Source organism: Lactuca virosa, chromosome 1 (genome assembly GCF_052849685.1).
Source record: "Lactuca virosa cultivar CGN04683 chromosome 1, Lactuca_virosa_CGN04683_v6, whole genome shotgun sequence".
NCBI classification, from domain to species: domain Eukaryota; kingdom Viridiplantae; phylum Streptophyta; class Magnoliopsida; order Asterales; family Asteraceae; genus Lactuca; species Lactuca virosa.
In genome coordinates, this window is record NC_136426.1 from 3,552,863 (window position 1) to 3,576,128 (window position 23,266).

At 35.7% G+C, this 23,266-nt stretch overlaps 1 protein-coding gene across 1 annotated transcript; it reads left to right on the forward strand.

Annotated features, from left to right (window-relative positions):
* The first annotated feature begins 2,386 nt into the window (after nt 1-2,386).
* Nucleotides 2,387-7,152, forward strand: LOC145169417 (uncharacterized). The gene is made up of 13 exons (XM_079087976.1): nt 2,387-2,392; nt 3,833-3,954; nt 4,055-4,114; nt 4,623-4,767; nt 4,844-5,014; nt 5,129-5,284; nt 5,380-5,486; nt 5,574-5,667; nt 5,777-5,918; nt 6,087-6,243; nt 6,360-6,476; nt 6,629-6,755; nt 6,836-7,152. The coding sequence occupies exons 1-13, from the start codon at nt 2,387-2,389 to the stop codon at nt 7,091-7,093; spliced, it is 1,662 nt and encodes a 553-aa protein (XP_078944102.1). The 3' UTR covers nt 7,094-7,152.
* Nucleotides 7,153-23,266: the final 16,114 nt, after the last annotated feature.

Below are 23,266 nucleotides of genomic sequence, written 5' to 3' on the forward strand. Positions count from 1 at the left end.
AGGAAAAAGTAAAATAACAAAGTTCAAACATTACTCCAAATGATTACAATTTGATTCAATTCAAAATCAAGCTACATTTCTATTGGCTCACGTTTGTTTTATATATCATTTTTTTAGTTAAAACTCATCTAGTTACTAATCGTATGGAACAGTTTGTTAATACTTATTTATTAAAAGAATACCGTAATTGATTTGATAAGTGTACCTATTGAATTGAAAATCATACATACTTCTGTTATTATTGTTAGTGGTTGCATGTGGATAATTTATTGAAGGGTTAAATATAAAAACAACCACATCGTTTACTTTTTTGTTTTTCAATTTCCTTTTGGTGACATGGCAGTGCCATTTCATTAAAACCACGCTTATTTTTGAATTCTGCAGTTTATCTTGAAAAGCTAGCTAATTAACATTATTTTCAAGTAATATATTACTGATTCTTTTTAATTATTTATTTGATCATTTTCATATATATATATATATATATATATATATATATATATATATATATATATATATATATATATATATATATGGAAAAATTCAATATAGAACCATAATTATTGGTTCTTCAAAGAACCAAATTTTTTTTTCAATTTCTAGAGCTTATTTTTTATCGAAAAAAAAATCTAAAAATATCTAAATTCATATATTAACATTGTGAATGTGAAAAATAATTTTCGGATTCACCGTATGAATCCGGATTCACGTTGTGAATTTTCAAAGATTCACATTGTGAATTTGACGTAAAAAAAAAAAATCGAATTTGATATCATTGGAAAAAAGATAAAAAGTTATGAATTTCTGTATTTTTAGTTTTTTTTTGGATAAAAAATAAGTTGTAAAAGTTGAAAAAAAGATTGGTTCTTTGGTTAATTATGGTTCTCTATTGAACCTTACCCTATATATATATATATATATATATATATATATATATATATATATATATATATATATATATATATATATATTATAGAAAATTCTTATTTTTTATATTAATGATATATAGAGTAAATCATAAATCATTCACATGGTTTTAGGTAACATTTAAGTTTCATCTCTATCATCTTTTCAATATATCGGGACCTTCCTTATAGTATTTTTTTTTACAACTTTCGTCCATTCCAGATTTAAAATAATTATTATATCTTTACTATTTTTTTTTAACGTTTTAATATGTTGATTTTATTTTTTAAACCCACACCCACCACCTTCACCTATGAGTGTGTAGAAGGGATCCGAAGGGGCGAAGCTATTATGTAGCCTGGGTTACCCTTCAAATTTTCTCGTCTTAGTGATTGTTTTCGGAAATCCGTCACAGATCATTTGATCAGTCGGCAATTCATCACAAAGTCTGACTATTGTGAATTTATTGTAAATCCGTCGGTTTAGTGACGATCTTGTGATGAAAACTTCATTTGGAAATGAGTTTTTTCCTAGTCGTGTGCAACCCCTGATTGTGCAACCCCTGATTTCTTTCTGGATCCGCCACTGTCGGAAGGAATGTAGGGAAAGGGACCTAGCATGTGGTAAAGTTAAGGAACAACCCCCCCCCCCCCCCTTCTTTCCTGTCTAGTTTACCATATTTAGAACCCTAATGTGAGAGAGAGAGAGAGAGTCCATATACATGATGCAAATCAATGAATTCATATAGATCATCCATGTGAATCCATATAATAGTGAATATGAATCCATTTCAATATAAAAATAATTATGTTTCATGTTTCAATTATCTTTATGTAAGTTCTATATATGTAGTTTTAATAAAATATTCTTTTAATTGTATTAGTAAAATATTTCTATTTAATAAACTAATTTTTTTTTCAACTTAAAAATAAAAATAAAATTATGAGGAGGAGAGAGACTATTTCCCTGTTAATAAGTATGGTACAAAAAAGAGTATTTGAAATGTTTGGTGCTGACGTGGTAGGCAAACCATATTTTATAGCCTTATTAAACGACTTCTTAGTTCCTTCTTTCTTTCTTTCTTTCCTTCTCTTCTCACTATCTTACATCTAACCCATCTTCTACTAAACAAAGCCGGAAAGCTTAAATCTTAAAGGGTCCATCGTCCTATTTTTGTCTTCAAGTGCAAAGGGTTATATGAAAGTCCATCTCTATTTTTAAGTGAGGCAATCCCATCTCAAACCTTAAATATCTACCTTACATTTCTGATTAGCACGTGTCTTGAAAATTTAAATATTCTTAAATGTTCAGGTCGAGTCAGAAAAAAAAAGACCACATTGCTATTGTAAGATATATATATATATATATATATATATATATATATATATATATATATATATATATATATATATATTTGAGTCTTATACAACTGCTTATTTTGTCCCCTGAACCTCATGTCTATGATGCAATTGGATCTATGATGGAGGTAAAAATGTAAATTTCACTTATGCAAGAAGGCATTTGGATCTCACATGTTATGAGAAAACAATATCTTTTTATTTTTCCAATTTATTTATTAACTTATTAATTATTTACAAGTTATTATTGAAATTATTAGTATTTACATGTAATAATTTTAACTAAATTTCATATTATTTCCTTACAAAATAAATTTGACATATCTTAAAATATATAGGCACTCTAAAATATAGACATACAAATTAATGTTGTAAAAAATTTCCTCAATGAAGGGAGCCTCTAGCTAAAGTATGAAATTTCATATAAGAGCTTTAAAGTTCAAATCCTACACATCTAAAATATCGTTGATGCTTCACGTTTTAGCTCCCACTTGATAAGTCTAGGGTAAGTTTGATGTGTGCCGCCTAAATGATTCGATTTACTTTTTTATAAATTAAATTAAATTTTAATATTTGTTATATTTATCATAATAATTTTTAATGCTTGAAATATTATATATTCATGCTAAAATTTTATTAAATAATTGAATTATAAATAGCCAGATAATTGTTATATATAAAATCTTTGTTCATATGGCACTCGATACCATGTTTTAGAGAGGTTGGTATTCCCTCGTAAGTATAATCTAAAAAAGTGCTGTCATATAATTGGAAGATCAATATAATGCACCATGGATGGTTTAAGATTAAAGGATTTATTTTCATTGATTGGTTCATAATAATGTTATGTTTTGTTTTTTTTATTCTAATATATTTTAGAAATAATATTCAAGTATAAAGTATACAGTATAAGAAATAAATAAAAATGTGATATTGTGATAAAAAAAATATAGAATAATAAAGAATTATCAATATATAATGTAAAAGAAATGTATTATTTTAAATAAAAATAAATAGAAATTTCATGTTTTATGTATTTATTTATATACGTTCAATTAAATACAAATATAAGAAAAAAATAACATATAAAAAAAGTTTTTAAAAAAATATCACAATGTTTCTTTTAATATATTATCGGTAATTGTGTACAAAATAAAGGTAGATGATCAAATTTGTACAATAACCATAATTTGTTGCTATAAAGTCATTATTTTACCGGAAAAGCCCCTGGAAACTAAAACCGGATAAACCATCAATTTCCGGTCAAAATGATAGATTTTAAACACTATATATATTACTTTTAAATGATATGTTCCATAAAGTCATTATCCACGGGCACCAAGTAGTTATCCTATTTTATTAAACATCTTTGTATGTCCCGTGAAGGATAAACTATCCACGAGCACCAAGTAGTTGGAAATTATCATCTTCTCGATTGTAATTTTCAAAGAAAATCAATATATATATATATATATATATATATATATATATATATATATATATATATATATATATATATATATATATATATTTTAAATTTTGATGTAAAAAAACGTGTTTTATTGTAGGTGGTAATGAGTAATGGCATAGTCCAAGTCACGCTTCAAAATCCAGAAGGTCATATCACCCGCATAAAATACAAGGGAATCGACAATTTGCTGGAAGTTCAGAAAAATGAATCTAGTCGAGGGTAAAAATATCATTTCATTGTTCGTTTATTTAAACTTCAAAGGTTCATGACATAAGTGATTTAGGCTTACTTATAATATGTTTTGGATGGTGAATATTAGGTATTGGGATGTTGTTTGGAGTCCTCCAGGAAGTACAAGAACCGAAGGTACCTTGGAAAGGTAATCTGATATGTATATTGTCTTTCGAGAAATTTAGTTTTGATTGCGAGATGTTGATTATTATGTTATAATTATACAGTGTCACAGGAACAATTTGTAAAGTTATAAAAGAAACCCAAGATCAAGTAGAAGTCTCATTTTCGAGAACATGGAATTTTTCCCTCAAGGGAAAATCCGTCCCTCTCAAAATCGACAAAAGGTTCTCGTTAATTACACTGGTAACATAACTTTAAGTATCCAAAATTCATAATTATGAGTACTGAACACAATGTGATGTATTATTGTCAGGTATATTATGCTCCGTGGGTCATCCGGCTTCTATACTTATGCAATTTTTGAACATGTGAAAGGATGGCCAAGTTTTGATCTTGAGGCCACTAGAGTTGCTTTCAAGCTCAGGAGAGATAAGTAATTATTAACCACATTAATTCCTAAAGATTACTGAATTTTAGATCGAAATGAAACCATTTTTTATCTAGATTATGATGACATGACATTTGTTGCTTAGATTTCATTATATGGCCATGTCGGACGATGACCGACAAAGGGACATGCCTTTGCCAGAAGACCGATTGCCTGAAAGGAGTAAGACATTAGACTATCCGGAGGCAGTTCTCCTTGTTGACCCATTGGAGCCTAAGTTCAAAGGACAGGTAAAGAAAATTGTCACGAATTTCACTATATGCATGTATAGTACTGTGGAAGTTTATACATATATAATGCATGCAGGTAGATGATAAATATCAATACACTTGTGAATTAAAGGATCTTCGTGTCCATGGATGGATTTGTACGAATCCTGCTGTAGGATTTTGGCAAATTACACCAAGTAATGAGTTTAGGGTAGGTGGTCCGATTAAACAGGAGCTAACTTCTCATGTTGGACCTACAACTCTTTCGGTAAGTCTTCATAATAAATATTTTATGTAAAAACATCATATACTCAATTAGTTCTTTTACATGCTTCATAATATATAAGCAATGTGATCATACATGTATACATGACTTATATAGATTTTTTCAAGTGCTCATTATGGCGGAAACGATATGGTGATCAAATTTGAGGAAACTGAGTCGTGGAAGAAAGTGTTAGGCCCGATTTTTATATATCTCAATACTATTCCTGATGGAAAAAACCCTTATACTCTTTGGAATGATGCGAAACACCAGGTTTAGTTTATTACATTTAGAAACTAACCATATATATAACATGTTCTTTCATTTTATCAAATTATTCTTAATCCAACTTGTTGATTAATTTTCAGATGTCCATTGAAGTCGATCGATGGCCATATGACTTTCCTGCTTCACCTGACTTCCAATCTGCTCGCCAACGAGGCGCAGTTAAGGGTAGATTACTTGTCCAAGATAGGTAAATTAAGTCCTCCTAGATAGTGATCAATTTTACACTATACACATACATTATTAATTAGTTAATTTTACATTTGTGTATATGTAGCTTGACTAAGAGCCATGGTTACATATCAGCAAACGACGCTTACATTGGCCTAGCACCACCAGGAGATGTGGGATCATGGCAAAGAGAAACCAAGGTGAATCCCACAATGCAAATAAATATACATATCAATATTTATTTTTTTACTTTTCATATTAATTTAATAAAAGTTCAATACTACTTACTTGAATTGCTTTATTTACCAGCAATACCAATTTTGGACCAAAACGAATAAGGAAGGTTATTTTACCATAAAGAACATCATCGCCGGCGAATACAATCTATACGCTTGGGTCCCGGGATTTATTGGCGATTATAAAAATTCTAAGATCATCAATATTACTCCAGGTCGTATATAGCTATTGAAACTTAATTATTAGCCAAATTAACTTCTTCCCTTTTGAAACCTTTATATATATATATATATATATATATATATATATATATATATATATATATATATATATATATATATATATATATATATAATTAACATAAACAATAACTTAACAACAGGTGTTAAAATAAACATGGGTGAACTTGTATATCATCCTCCGAGATATGGTCCGACTTTATGGGCTATCGGCTTTCCTGACCGCACAGCAGCTGAATTTCACATCCCTGATCCTCAACCGAAATATGCCAACAATTTTCTTCTCCAAGGTCCTAATAGGTTCGTATAAATCATGTACTAATTCATATGTACATATATATATATATATATATATATATATATATATATATATATATATATATATATATATATATATATATATATCGATTGAACAGGTTCAGACAGTACGGATTATGGAGCAGATATTCAGAGTTGTATCCAAATCAAGATTTGGTATACACAATTGGAGAGAGTAATTCTAGAAAAGATTTCTTTTTTGCCCATGTTCTTAGGTATGTTACAATAGAGTTTACACTATTATTATTTATATGGTGTTGGTGGTGATTAATATATAGATAACTTTGGTAAATCTATAGCCATGTTTCATTAAGTATAAGATATGTCAATTGCTTATAACTTCACTATTCTCTTTGGAATTTTGAAGGGAAGCCGATGATGGAACTTACAAGAGGACAACATGGACAATCAAGTTTCGTCTTGACCATGTGAATGAGAGCGGAACATATGTACTCCGATTAGCTCTTGCTTCCGCACATCAGTCTAACTTGTTGGTACTTAATTGGTCATTAAAATTTATTCATATGCAAAATATTGTATATTATATATAATAAATTAAATTCTAATTTTTTAGGTACGTATTAACGATCTGAACAATGATCCGCTCTTTTCAACTGGATTCATTGGGGGAGACAATGCAATTGCAAGGCACGGAATACACGGCTTGTATTGGTTATTCAGTATCAAAATACCTGGCTCCCATCTATACTCACATGGACTGAATTCTATCTACTTAACTCAAGCCAGCAATAAGACTCATTTTCAAGGGGTAATGTATGACTATATCCGTTTAGAAGGTCCTAGGAGTTCCATTGTTAACAAAATCTCTTAATGTGAAAAGCAATACATTGTATACATCCTAAATAAAAATATCATGGCATTACTTATCAATCATATATAATATATCATTAACATTATAAAGGAATTAGTTATGCATTTTAATATTTCACATCCAATGAATTTATTTGACACTTCTTTTTCTCTTGTCGCAAATTTAATAGTGGTACCAGTGGTTAATGTTGTTCTAAAAAGCCTTGTAGTTAATGTTTTACCGATTACACCATTTTGAATTTATGGATTAGTGTTGCACCTGAAGTCCCACAATGTAACACTAGTGTATAAAATAAAAGTTAATACAAGTTACTATGTAACATTATAACGAATTCAGATACATACATGACGTGTTTCTTGTTCATTAGCATCATTTCCTCGATTATAAAAACTTCATCACCCGTCACATGGTTCACAACACTGCTAGAAAATAGGGAAATAGACACAAACTAATTTGTGTGTGATAGTATAATTAAGCAACAGATGCTAACTTGTCGTATAAAATGGGATGTCAAAACTTTAGCGACTATTTAGTGAAAGTTCTTTTCATATTAAACAATGGACTAAACTAGCGATAATCCTACTTCTAAACAAACCAAATATCTACAAATTTGCCACGGATTGGCGACTGATTTTAGAGACAAAATTGTGACCGGTTTGTTTTAGTGGTAGATTGTTACGAACTCTTTTATAATGGATACTAGGTTACAACCCGTGGGAACCACGGGTAAAAGATTTATAAAACATATTTATCATTAATAATATTTAAGTTTTTTTTTTAAATTTGTATTGATTATATATATATATATATATATATATATATATATATATATATATATATATATAGGTTATTGTGTTTTTGATAACTATTGTGTGCATGTGTGGTTGATTGTGGACCAATCATTTTAGTTATTTTAGGTAAGTGATTAATAAATATTATTAAATTCAAGATAAAACAAAAATACCATCTAAATTCATTATAAGGGTATTTTAGTCAATTAAGACAAATTTAAAAAAGGAAAATTCGAGATTTAGGGGATAATCAATGCTCTTGATTTAAAAAATCTGATTATTTTTTTTAATTAATTCAATTTCAAACGTAATTTGTAATCATAAACCGATTTTATTCTATCAGAATGTTATTTTATTAGAATGATTTCTGTGATTCTGTCAAAATGGTATTCTATTAGAATATTATTAAAAAATCATTTTTTTGAACCTCCAGTTGAATAATAACAACATTCTTATATCTATTCATAGACGTCCGAACTTAAATACAAATTCATACATATTCTTACAGACTAATAGGCTTAAATATTTTAATATAATTATTAATATTCTAAAAGGATATCAAAAAAATTGAATAAAATTCTTAAAAAAATACAACATTCTTAAACTGTGAGTGTGATCAACCTTTTATTCATTCTTAGAATTTTCCTATCAGGTCTTCAACTCATTCTTCCAGCCATTCTTATCACAAATACAACAAAAACTAAGAATGATTAAAAGCATGTTACTTGCAATTTCTATCAATTTATATATTCTGGCAGAATACATAGAATATGACAGAATACATATAATACATTTTGACAGAATACATATAATACATTTTGCTATTTATAGCTTTAGTTGCCACTATAAAGATTATATTTTCGTAGAATACACTCTCGTTGTACATGTTTTCTTCCTTTTCCACATCAATGACAGCATCTTCAAAACCTAAATCCACAATAACAACATAATCAACTTTCAAACAATAAAAAAATTTGTCCATTCTAAGAGAATAAAAACTATAAATTCTGACAGAATGTAGTACTCATTAAAGAATAATAATTTATTCTAATAGAATGTAATCCTAAAACTGCAATGAAAAAAAAAATGGGTCTTATATGCATTTCATCGAACATTTAGAGGACATAAAAAATATGCAAAATCTCAAGAAATACATATAATTATGAATAATTGATTGGGGATAACATCAGACGTCAATTTAGAAGTTTGGAAAGAACATTCCCATGTTGTTTTCCAACGAAATATCACCAAGGTTTTGATCTGGAGGGACTTGCTCCATGGATTTCAATATAAGCTTATCCAGATGATATTCTTGAAGGACCAAACAACATCCATGTTCATCAAAGATATACATCAATAATTCACAGAATGAAACTAAAACCATCATGTGACAACCTGAAAAATCCTAGAGCAAACTAGGTCTAAACTCCAACTATGAATCTGTTATTTCAAGTCAATGTAATTAGAGGCAATAGAGATACGACTTTCATGAGCCATACTTAGGGGTGTTAATTAAGTATGTGTGGTATTTACCCATGTTAGTTTAAATTATAATAAGCCAATACAAGTTTACAAGACACAAAGAATTCAAAGGAGTCAATATTAATTCAAGAAATATGTATATGTGCATAGGATGGTATAATACTTAACTTAAAAACATAAAATATGGCATGTATATATAGAATTCGGTTTTGGGAATCTTTTCCCAAAAAAAAACCGAATTCACCCTTAATAATGAAGCTAGGACCGAATTTACATCAAGGATTAAGCAAGGACCAAATTTACAATCTTCTAGAAAGCTAAAACCGAATTTAGTTCTCTCCTTGACCCAAAACTGAATTCTTTCTTCTTCTTTGACCTTAAGACTGATTTCCCTTTTCTTTGGATTGAATTCAAGAGAATTCGGTCATACATGACCGAATTCTACTCATTTACAACCGAATTTACCCCTAAATATGCCATGTGGTGCCACTTGATTGAGTAGGTTAACTTCCCAAAGAGATAATTGTGTTTACCAACGTAAACATCACCTCACCTCCTCAAGTTTTCTTCATACTTAAGATACATTCAATAGAAAAATCTTCATTTTTACATCCAATAAATAATATTCGCCCTAAAACTCTCTCAAGTATCAAACCCATCTTCCTTTTTCATTCAAGCACAAACAACTCCAGAAGATCAAATTGCTTCCATATATCTATAAGTTTGGTAAGTTCCTATGGAATTCTTGTGTTTTCACAACCAACTTATGCTTATTATCATCTTAATCACATATATATATATATATATATATATATATGTGTGTGTGTGTGTGTGTATAAACATTAGGATACGATTATCACTTAATGTATCACCTAGAAGAAACACCGTTTCAATCCCGTTATCACACTCGAGGTGAGTTCATACCCCCATATTTTTTTCCAAGCTTTTTCAATGTTTTTAGAGGGGGGGGGGGGGGAATACAAGTAAAACATAAGAAATTTGTGTTTAAAAATATAACTTACTTATTATGTTTTTCTTACCATTACTATGTATTTAAACGTGAAACTTGTTAAAACATGGAAATAAACTTGTAAACTATAATAGGTATAGTTTATGGAATGAAGGGATATTTTTACAAAATTACATGTTATTTACTAAAAGGTTTTTTACTTTATAAAAACTAGTTAATACAGGATTGTGAACCGCTTGATGTATAAAATATGGTACCCGTTAGAATCCTAATTATAACCAGAGTCTCCTTAAAGGAGAGCGTGAGTTTGTATATAGATCTATACGGGACTGACTATGTATTAGTATGGTTATAATGAATATTCACAATAAGTATTAACTAATTATTTACATAAAGATGTACTTTTTTTTAAACAGTCTCGAGGGATACTAACTATGTGATTACTCAGTATATACAATAGGGTTAGATAAAATTGAAATCCGGTAGACAGTGGAATGTATGACTTCCACCTTACTTCCTGTTCCTTGTTTGGTTGTGGGCTTAGGGCAGATTCACACATTCAACTGTCCGTTCGATATTAGGTTATATATAGCTAGTATAAACTAAGTATATATAGAAGGGACTATTGTGGTTACCATTTTACCAGGAAAATATAGGATTTTCTGAAGGAAACATATTCATTATATCTAAAAGAATCATTAATGTTAATTTTATGATTACTTGGTGAATAAACTAGAGTTATATGTAATGAAGATCCGGCAGACAGTGGCATGCGTGACTTCCGCCTTACTTCCTGTTCCTTGTTTGGTTGTGGGCTAAGGGTAGATCCACACATTCAACTGTCTATTCGATCTGTATTATATATAATTTGTATTCACTAAATGATCATAGAAGGAACGAGCACGGTCATATTACTCATTAAGAAAATATAGGATTTTTTGGAGGAACAGGCGAACTTTTCCAAAGAACTAAGAGTATACTTTTTATAACAAAAATACTTATGAACTCACCAACTTTAATGTTGACACTTTTTCAAACCACTTGTATTCTCAGGATCGTTAGTAGACAGGTACTCTCTCAGGTGTTGCGAAGACGGAGCGTTATGTCTTATCTTTTGTTATAATGTAAATCATGAAATGTTTTGAACATAATGTAAACTTTATATTATTAATACGATGGTTGTTGTTACTTTGATTACTATGATGCATGTGTTGTGATACTTAGCATGTCGTCCTCTGCCCCCGAACGTTTCCGACGTTCCGGTTTGGGGGTGTGACAGATTGGTATCAGAGCATTGTTTATAGTGAACTAAGTATATCAACCTATAAAAGATATACAACTATAAATATAATGGGACTAAAACACTCTGACCAAGAATTATACTTTAAAATATAACAATATTTTATAAAAGTATATATATACTAGAACAAGTGTCACAAGAAGAACAAAACAAAAGTATTTAGATGTTGGACACTACAGTCAAACCTAGACAGTTATGTAATCATATCTGGCATAAATATAGCCTGATCAACTATATCTATTTGAGATACGACCAACACGTGTTTGGGAGTGATAGTGGTGTTGCAACAAGTCTAAAACTTACCAACCATATATACAAAGAAATGTTAGAACAAAACATAAAGTTTAAAATATTATAGGAGTATTTTAAGTACTATAACTAACTTATGTGAAAACTAAAAGACCTTTACTGGTAAGGCTATAATTACCGAGTGTAAACATTAAGGTTATATATAATTGAGATTTTATAGACTTAGAATTGGTGATTTTCACTCTACTTCCTGTTCCTTGTTTGGTTGTGGTCTTAGAGTAGGATCACTTATTTGAAGGTCTATATGATCTTGGTTATATATAATCTGTATACACTACGTGATTATAGAAAGACCCGATAAGGATCATCCTCGTAAAAATTTAATTTTTAATAGAAATGTTTTATTAATCTCATAGATTCTTTAGACACTCCCATTCTCGCACAACCGACACACCTAGACATCACAAACAGCCATTAGAGGAGTCGAGGCAGAACCAAAAGAGGGTTCACAAGGAGGATTCCAAGAAAGAATCAGACAAAGAGAAAGGCACTAGAGAGATCGTTAACAAACCTTACCTTATCAGGAACAAACTAGAGAGCACCATATGCATTACACTAATAGCTAAGAAACTAATATAACTTAGTGAGTTAGTGACTACACTACTCACATTATGTGTTAAGTTACCGTACCTTTCGTCACAACTAGTAACAGTAAAATCAAGAGAGATACTTCCTTCCAAAACCCATGAAACCCGATCAACTTAAGATTTCAATATCTATATCCTACTTTGTTAAACTTAACATCTGAACAAAACCTATTAGTACTCTCTACCATGAATACATCATAGGGATGTAGGTCGAAACATTGAGAACCGCACAACAAAACGAGAAATTTATATGTATATATAAATAGATAAAGTATAACTAGAAACAACCATAATTACTTATCGACTTGTTTCACATCATGTAACAGAATTATGTCTTCACATGGAAATAACCAGCCAACCGACGAAACACCATTTCTGCAGATAGACTCTTCTACTTTTCAAGCTGCGGTTACAGCCGCCTTGATAGCCGTCATGGCATATTTCAATGCAAATAACGCTAGTGAAAATGGAAATGATGTAGACAATTCAAACCGTAATAACAACCTAGCAAAACCAATGAGTATCTACCTACAAGAATATCCCAACCCACAAACCTGAAAACATGAAATGAAAATTTCGGAACGAAAAAGGGGGCAATTCGACTCAAGGGCCTATCAAAAGGCAACAAGCTGTAGCAGTCCCTACCCCCACCGACCCTACTATCTCGACACCGACAACACCATATTTAGGAAACCTCCCACACTGCAACAAGTGCTACTACCATCATTATGGAATCTGCCGAGAGTTGCAATGTAATAGGTGCAACAAGAAGGGACACACCGCCCGCTTTTGTAGGACTCTGATCCAACATATCACTCCGACCCTCAATGTTAGATTAAGTCCAGTATGCTATTTATGTGGTGAAATGGGACATTTCAAAAGAGATTGTCCAACAGAGAAGAATGACGGAGGAGCGGGAGGAGTTTAACGATAGGACATAAAAGAGCAACGAGGAACCTTCTAGGATTTTGGTACGTTTTCTAAACAACAACAATTAAACATCGAATTTTCACGGAAAATATTTAACAATTAAAAACTTAAAATCATAAGTTAACACATCGTTCATATAAAAACTAAGAACCCTTGCATGTAAGCTATGATGGCTTAGTATATACACTAGGGTCATTTATAATTATGATTTGTAGGCTTAGAGTGAGTGATTCCTCCTTATTTTGTAACATCCCAAGTCCAGGTTTACTTCGAACCTTGATCTATTGAGCCATTGTCATTTTTGGTCCTTATTATAAAAGAGTGAAAAACGAGTACGCGTGGCGTACCTGAGGTGTACGCTTAGCATACTCGTCAGCGTGCATGTGACGCGGAGACCACCTAGTACACTGGGCGTACTAGGCCCAGAGTGCAACCTTAATTTGGGGAGATTCCCCTCTATAAGAGATATGATGGCCTCATTTCTGGCCACCATTCCCAGAGAGAAAACCCTAAGAGTGCCCTAACCTCTGTTCTAGAGCTTGTGTGTGTGTGTGTTTGAGCCTTGAGAGTGTTTGTGTGGTTTTGAAGAGAAGAGAAGGTCTTGAAGAAAGAGGAGTTGGAGTCCAAGCTTCTAGATCCGAGCAAATCTGAGTGGGAAGCTTCTTATTGAGGTATAAAGCTTCAGACTTTGCCTTTCCTTTATTATGAGCATGTTATTTGACCATTTTAGGGTTTTGTCCCAAAAAGGTGGAGTCTTGATGAGATCTTGAACTCTAGAAACTAGGACCAATCCCTTTTGAGTGTATGAGTAGTGTTATGTCATAAAAATCCAATCTTGGTTGGTGAAATCACTCCATGCATGAGTTATGAGATCCTTGAGACAAAAGAGTATATACTTTGGAGGATGGTGCCTAATCAGCCATGCAAAGGCTTAAAGTCTATGACTTTATGGATTAAGAGACATTAGAGAGTCCAGATCTGAGATATGAGCCCATGTCTTAACTGGTTAAGACCGAAAATATGAGAAGAGTGAAACTGGGGCGTACGCTGGGCGTAATCCCCGTACGCGCGGCGTAGGGGTCGAGCATCCCCGATGCCTGCATGGCATCCGAGTACGCGTAGCGTAGAGATCGAGTACGCGCAGCGTACTCCCTGCCGTTGACTTTTGTTGACTTTTAGGGTTTGGTCAAAAGTGTGGACTATTAAGCCTATGGAGGGGTAAAATGGTCTTTTCACCCTTCTGTTAGTGAAAAAGGGTTAGTCTAGTTTTTGAGAACCAATATTAATTAGGTATAATTATTATGTGCTAAGTGGAGGCTAGACTGGTGGGTAAAGTTCGAGATTTCGAGTTCGAGGTTTTCTTTTGCTAGCTTACGAGGTGAGTCTTCTCACTATACTTACCTTGAGTGATAATTCTATGTGTGACCAGAGGGTCTTATGTGAATGAGCTATGTATTGAGATATCCTGCTATTTGTTATGTGATATGTTTACTGTGTATTATATTGAGCTGCTGAGTTGAGGGACCAGAGGGTCCATCTCAGTTGTGGGATCGGAGGGTCCCACTGAGACATATTGACCGGAGGGTTTTATTGAGTTACATCCTCGAGTGGCTGATGTGCTGTGTGTGGTATTTTGGGGAACTCACTAAGCTTTATGCTTATCGTGTTATGTGTTATGTGTTTCAGGTAGTTCCAAGGATCGCGGCAAGGCACCGGCATGATTGTACTGATGGGTTTTTGAGCATTCTAACACTTCCTAAGTGTACATGCAACCCTAATAACCTTGAATCTATGTTTTCTCTATATACATGCAAATTTCTTTTTCAAGGTTATTTCCTAACTAGCATAGCATGGGGATTACATAAAACATAAAAACTAGTAGAAATACATACCTTGTTGTTGCTTGGATTCCTTCAAGACTTTGTGAGCCTAGCACCCCAAATGTTGTGCCTCAAATGCTTCACACAACACTACAAGACTTGGAATAACTTGAGAGAATACTTCTAGCACTCAAAATCGGTTATGCCCTCTCTAGTAACACTAGGTCACAATTTTGCTAGCCATAGGGTTCCTTTTATAGTGTTGTCACAATTAGGGTTTACACATGAATGCCCTTAATTGTCATGACTCTTGATTTCTCATGACCCATGGGTTTGTAACTCCCATGGACTATCCATGGAGCTCCATATGGTTATAACCAAACCCATAAACCATGGATCATTAATCCACCATAAAAGAATTGATGATTGTCATAATCAACCCTATATATTTAATTAGTCTCACTTTGATCACCAAATTAATACTAGATTAATACTTGATCAATACTAATTAAATAATACTATTATTAATATATTAGAACTTATAATATATTAATAATCATAAGTGCCTTATTCTCTCATTTAGTCTATCCAAGTATTGCAATGCCATGCAACCCAAATGGACCATGCCGGGTCGGGTCAAGTACATACCAAATAAAGTTATGGACTTAGACACTATATCCAACATGTACACACTGGCGATAGATTGTTTTTATGATTCTGGGATTGTGTTTTACTTGTTGACATTTCAGACATATGTGATTTTGGATAATTATGAAATGAGTTTTATTGTGTTTGAAAATGAAATTTTTTTTGAAAATTTACGTCGTTACAAGTTGGTATCAGAGCCTTTGTTTGAGGGATTCAGATGCACCCTCGGGTGTGTTTGGACTCAAACTGAGGATTTGAGAAAGATTTTCAAAAAGAGATAAATTTTTCTAAAAATGAGAAAGAGTTTAAGAGAAGATGAGCCGGAGCAGTGTGTACAATCAGCCAGAGCCCGAGCAGTGATTTCCCAAAATACCCTCATTTTGTGTTACAAGATATTTTATGAGATATAATGCATGCTAGAAAATAGGCTAGGTAATTCATATATTAGGACTAGGGTGGCATGATTTGTGATGCCTTAGCCTAGGGATTTCTATTATCAGTGATATGTTTTGAGTACGAGTATCTAGCAGGAGCGAGCCAATGAGAGGACTATTGTGAGAGTAGATGGTGAGGCATAGAGTACTTGTAATTGGGATCCAAGGAGGAGGACTTGGGGTGAACACTGATACGGTGTGGAAGGTAGTATTGGGCCCGTACTACTGGAAACACCGGATCAGTGAGCGGTCCAAGTAAGAATCCTTAGGATGCTAAGGAACAAGTAGGGGCGAGTGATCGAGTGTGAGTATACTCGAGCGAGTTACTGATTATTTTGTGTTGTATTTCAGAGACATCATGGTGAGTACGCGCCACAACCTGGGGGGTAGTGGTACCAGTGACGATGAGATTTGGAGGATGATCCACGAGGGGGTGGCTGCAGCTATCCGAGCAGAGATTCCAGAGATGTTTGGGTCTATCAAGACCACCCTGATTGAGACATTTGATGAGCGATACGCAGCTGTCACTGAGGCTGCTGTTGCTGCCGCCACTACAGTTGTCGCTGCTGCTAGGCCACAGGGAGGTGACTAATTGTTGTTCCGGGAGTTCAGCAACACAAAGCCACCAGAGTTTGATGGGACGCAGGATCCGATTGCTGCGATGAGGTGGATCTCTGATATCGAGGGGTGTTTTTATACGTGTTCATGCCCCGACCACTTGAGAGTTCGGTTCGCATTGAACCATCTTCACTTGGGAGCGAAGGACTGGTGGAAGTTTGTGACAGCTGGTTTTACCCCTGCAGATCATGCTGCAGTGACATGGGAGAGGTTTGTTCAGATGTTCCGAGACGAGTATGTTCCCTGGTAGAGAGGGAACGTTTGGCACAGAAGTTTCTGTCTCTCAAGCAGAAGGTAGAATCAGTGATTGAGATTTCGAGGATGTTCCATGAGAGGGCAATGTTTTGCCCTGAACACGTGTCCACTGAACAGGCACGTGTGAGCCGATATCTGCGCATACTGAGAAGGGACATACGAGAGTTCGTGGCGAACTCGTCGTATAAGACATTGGCCGAGCTTCAGGCCAATGCCAGGAGGAGGGAGATTGAGCTTGAGTTGCAGACCAGGGAGGAAGAGGAGGAGTACCGGGCGAGGGACCGGAGACCAGTACAGTCGCAGCCGACGACGAAGCAGGCCAAGCCCGCTGATTCCAGAGTTGGGGGCCAGAAGGGCCACACTTGTGGCAAGTGCGGCAAGAGTCATGAGGGTTCTTGCCGATTGGAAATTTGCTACAAATGCGGCAAGGAGGGGCATATGGCAAAGGATTGCCCCAAGGGATTCTCGGTTTGCTTTCATTGGAACCATACCGGCCACCGGAAGGCCGAGTGCCCTCAGCTCGTGCAGGGATCAGCCCAGGGATCTGCACCTACTTCTGTGCGTACTACTGAGATTCGGCCAACGAAGGCCGAGACACCGAGGGTTTGTGGGAGAGCCTTTCAGTTGACAGCGGAGGAGGTCCGCACAGCGCCTGATGTTGTGGCTGGTACGTGTTCTTATTATATTCTTTTGAGATATTTTGTGCTTATTTTGTGATTGTGTATAGGTACTTTTCTTGTGAGTCCTGTGCCTGCTTTGGTGTTTATTTAACTCGGGTGCGAGTCGATCTTTTGTATCATTAACATTTAGTCGCCACATCAGTATCTGACGAGAGGCGTTGAGTCGGCCTCTGAGAGTTTCCATAGCCGATGAGCATGCGGTGTTTGCGACTGATGTGATTCGTGGATGTGAGCTTGAGATCTTCGGAGTTAAGTTTTCGATAGATATGGTACCGATCGTGATGGGGGATGTCTGTGTTATCGTAGGCATGGACTGGTTGAGTCGATTTGGAGCTGTGATCGACTGTGAGCGTCAGTTGGTGACCATACGAGACCCTAGTGGGGGAGTGATTACAGTATATGGTGAGGGTACCCGATCTAGGTCAGCATTTGGTTCGGCCGCCAGAGCGAGACAGAGTCTACAGTAGGGCTGTACGGGGTTTTTCGCGTATGTGATGGATACGCGGGCTGCTACAGAGAGATCGAGTTCTATCTCCGAGGTTCCGATAGTGTGCGAATTTCCAGATGTTTTTCCCGAGGAGTTACCAGGAGTGCCTCCCGAGAGGCAGGTAGAGTTTCAGATTGATTTGGTGCCGGGAGCGGCGCCTATTGCCAAGGAACCTTATCGCCTTGCGCCTCCGGAGATGTAAGAGTTATCCTCACAGTTGCAGGGGCTGCTGGGGAAAGGGTTTATCACGCCGTGTAGCTCGCCGTGGGGAGCCCCGATCCTTTTTGTCAAGAAAAAGGATGGTTCACACCGGATGTGCATTGATTACAGGGAGTTGAACAAGTTGATGGTGAAGAACCGTTACCCACTTCCAAGGATCGACGATTTGTTCGATCTATTGCAGGGGGCCTCTTTGTTTTCCAAGATCGATCTGAGATCTGGGTATCATCAGATGAGAGTCCGCGAGGAGGATATATAGAAGACGGCCTTCAGGACACGTTATGGGCACTATGAGTTCATGGTGATGCCTTTCGGGCTCACCAATGCACCGGCAGCGTTCATGGATCTCATGAACCGGGTGTGTAGGCCCATGTTGGATTGTTCGGTGATTGTGTTCATCGACGATATTTTGGTGTATTCGAGATCCAGGGAGCAACATGAGGAACACCTGAGGGAGATTCTGGGTGTATTGATATTGGAGAGGCTCTATGCCAAGTTCTCCAAGTGTGATTTCTGGCTACGAGAGGTCCAATTCCTAGGACACCTCGTTAACCAGAATGGTATTTTGGTCGATCCGGCCAAGATTGAGGCAGTTATGAGATGGGAGGTGCCGAGATCCCCCACCGAGATCAGGAGTTTTCTGGGACTGGCCGGATACTATTGGAGATTTATCAGAGATTTCTCCAAGATTGTCGTCCCTCTCACCAGTTTGACCCGGAAGGGCGTTGCGTTTACTTGGGGTCCCAAGCAGCAGACCTCATTTGAGACCCTTCGCCAACGATTGTGCGAGGCTCTCGTGTTGGCCCTTCCAGAGGGAATGGAGGATTTTGTGGTTTATTGCGATGCATCTACTACGGGCATGGGTGCGATACTGATGCAGAGAGGGCACGTGATAGCGTACGCATCAAGGCAGTTGAAGCCTCATGAGACGAGATATCCCACCCACGATCTGGAGTTGGGGGCAGTGGTGTTTGCCCTCAAGATCTGGCGTCACTATCTGTACGAGGTTCAGTGTATCATATACACGGAACACAAGAGTTTGAAGTATCTTATGGATCGTCCCAACCTTAACATGAGACAGAGGAGATGGTTGGATGTGGTGAAAGATTACGACTGCGAGATCCTGTATCATCCGGGCAAGGCTAATGTGGTAGCCGACGCCCTGAGCCGTAGAGCAGAGAGTACCCCGATCCGAAACGTGTGTATGAGGATGACAATGATGACTCCAGTCTTAGATATCATTCGAGAGGCCCAGGCGGAGGCCGTGAGACCGGAGAACTGCAAGAGGGAGCGGATGATTGGGCAGGTGTCCGAATTTGTGACGGATAGCCGAGGACTTATGACCTTTCAGGGGAGGATTTGGGTGCCCTATACGGGTGCAGACCGACGTACACTGATGGATGAGGTGCATAGATTGAGATTCTTGATCCATCCCGGGGCCACTAAGATGTATTTCGACCTGAGGAGAGATTATTGGTGGCCCTGTATGAAGAGGGACGTTGCGTGGGTAGTCGAGAGATGCTTGACCTGTCGTCGGGTTAAGGCCGAGCACCAGCGTCCTCATGGCATGTTGCAGCCACTGGAGGTTCCCCAGTGGAAGTGGGAACAAATTTCTATGGATTTTATCACCAAGTTGCCGAGGACCGCGCGGGGTATCGACGCGATTTGGGTGATTGTGGACCGGTTGACGAAGAGCGCTCACTTTCTTGCTATTAATGAGAGCTCTTCTGCAGAGAAACTGGCAGAGATATATGTGAGAGAGGTGGTAGCTCGGCATGGGGTGCCGATATCTATAGTGTCAGACCGGGATGTACGATTTACTTCCAGATTCTGGAAGAAATTCCTTGAGGAGTTGGGTACGCGATTGCATTTTAGCACAGCCTACCACCCACAGACAGGCGGACAGAGCGAGCGGACGATTCAGACGCTCGAGGACATGCTTCGAGCATGTGTTATGGACTTCGGTGGAAGTTGGGACACATATATGTTGGGTTTTGAGCATTTTAACACTCCTAAGTGTACATGCAACCCTAGATAACCTTGGATCTATGTTTGTCTAAAAATACATGCAAAATACTTTTTCCAAGGTTCATAATCCTATCTAGCATACATGGGGAACTTTAACATAAAATATGGCTATAATTACATACCTTGTAGTTGATTTGATTCCTTGAAAACCTTGAGAGCCTAGCACCCCAAGTGTGATGCCTCAAATGTCTCACACAACACCAAATGCACTTGGAATAAACTTTGAGAGAGAATGTCACACCTAGAAATCGGCTTGCCCTCTTGCAACTCCTTATGTAACCGATTTTGGTAGATAACATATCCTTTATATAGTCTGTTACAATTAGGGTTACACCATGTAAACCCTAATGTAACATGGCCCTTCATTTCCATGACCCATGGGTTTGTAACTCCCATGGAGCATCCATGGAGCATCCTATGGACCTTAGCCCAACTTGATAATCCATGGAGCCTTTAGCCCACTATACAAGTTATGGATGATTTACATAATCAACCCATATATTTAATTAGTCATCTTTTGATCACTTAATTAATACTAGATTAATTCTTGATCAACACTAATTAAATAATATTATTAATATATTAGAACTTATAATATATTAATAAACCGTAAGTGTTATTTCTCTAATTTTAGTTTATCCAAATGCATGATGTCATGCAACCCTAATGGACCATGCCGGGTCGGGTCAAGTACAACCCATAAATAGTTATGAACTTAGACACCTAATCCTACAGTCTCCCACTTGGATAAGTCTAATAACTATAACTGCAAGTATGACTTCAGGAACCGACCAGCAATCGTAGCTCTTTTCAAGGTTTCTCGGAATTGAGAAGATGATGATACGCCATTTAAGATAAGTGATTATATAATCCTCTGTTCTAGATATCAGCCGGACAAATGCATGGAACAATGTCTTACTTATTGTCCAGCAGTTTGTTTCCCGATTTCCGATTTGTTTGACATAGAACTTAAGTGAACATATCAACTTAGTTCTGACCGGGCCCGGTACATAGGTCAAAACAAAATCATCGAGGGGCCCAGATATCGCTTCTAATCCAAGAAAGAACAGATAAACTTCGACTCATATGCTTGTTCTACTGCTTGTTGAATCATACACAAAGGCACGTTTTATAACATCGAGTTACCATTGCGTTTTCGTACGATCAATATATAACCAATTCATAGGCAACAAGTCATATCTCTAGGTTTGAAGACTTATATGATATTACCGTCTCACGATCACTCGAGATATAATTCCATGAAGTGATACTAGTGAGCGTGGGTTGAATCCAATACTCAGAACTTATGAGCACTCATGAGTGTTGTAGCACCACTTTGTCCAACATCTTAGACCTCTACAATCCAACCCATGACAGTCTTGATTCATATCTACTTCCAACATATGACCTACTGTGGATGGTTTGATTAACTTAGTCATTCAGGAAGAGCGACTTAGTTATTCTAGAAGTCGAAACATGCAAAGTGAAACACAAGAATAATTGAATCAACTAGGGTCTCAGAACTTATGAATATAAATAAAAACACCTCTTATTTATCACCATATTGATTGCACATTATTCATTGTATACTGTTTCAAACTATCAACTTTATACTTGAATTAAAAATAATAGTTGTCCCATGCTCCGAGCATGTACACTATGTTTTCTAAACACTAGTCATGGCATACACCAAGTATGCACACTATGTTTGTCTCAACATTAGTTATGCAATACATCAAGTATGCACACTAAGTTTGTCTATGCTCTTTACTCTGTGAAATAGATCGATTGAACATACATCCAATGATTCTCATTTCACAATCCCAAATCCATACTACAAATGCACGAATCCCAGATTCCTGGCATTTGCTTAAATCTGTTAGAATCTAAACTTATATGCAGTGGTCCTCTTGTAATGATTATGCACAAAGTCACAAAGACTTGTCAACAGACACTACAGAGTATTCCAATGGAGATCAATTCCATGGAAACGAAGTCTCATATTCAGTGCTTTGAACATTCTTCTTGCAATACGTTTCCTAATCTTACACAGATTTAATGAATAGCTTCCACCTATGGGAATATTTCCATATTCCCTTTTTAACTATTACTCTTAAACAAGAGTTACCTCCTTTCAGAATATGTCAATATGGTCCTTCCAAAATTAACACTATACTTCCAACTTTCCCTGAGCAACCAATCTTTGGTAAACCTTAGATTTTCCTCGACAATTGCTTAATCAAATTAGTCATATCCAGTTCTACTACTTTCCCTTCTTAATGCTCTAGGCATTTTGGAAAAATTTAGAACAGATGAATATTATAGCACATGCAATCGATCCTATATCCGAAGCATATGGGACACGATTCATAAAGACATGATACTAGACCAATCTTTTGCTATAATATTTCTATTTTTATTTGCCAAGTTCTCATAATTCAGATTATGAAGAGGGATGCCGTAATCATAATCGAATTTTAGAACGCAAATACTAGAACCATATATGGAATTTCCTTATGTTGAGCCATTCCAACACGAAATTCATATATATATCCTTGAATAAATATTATTAAAACCTCAATCAAAGCTTTTAGAATTGAAGTGAAGTATAATTC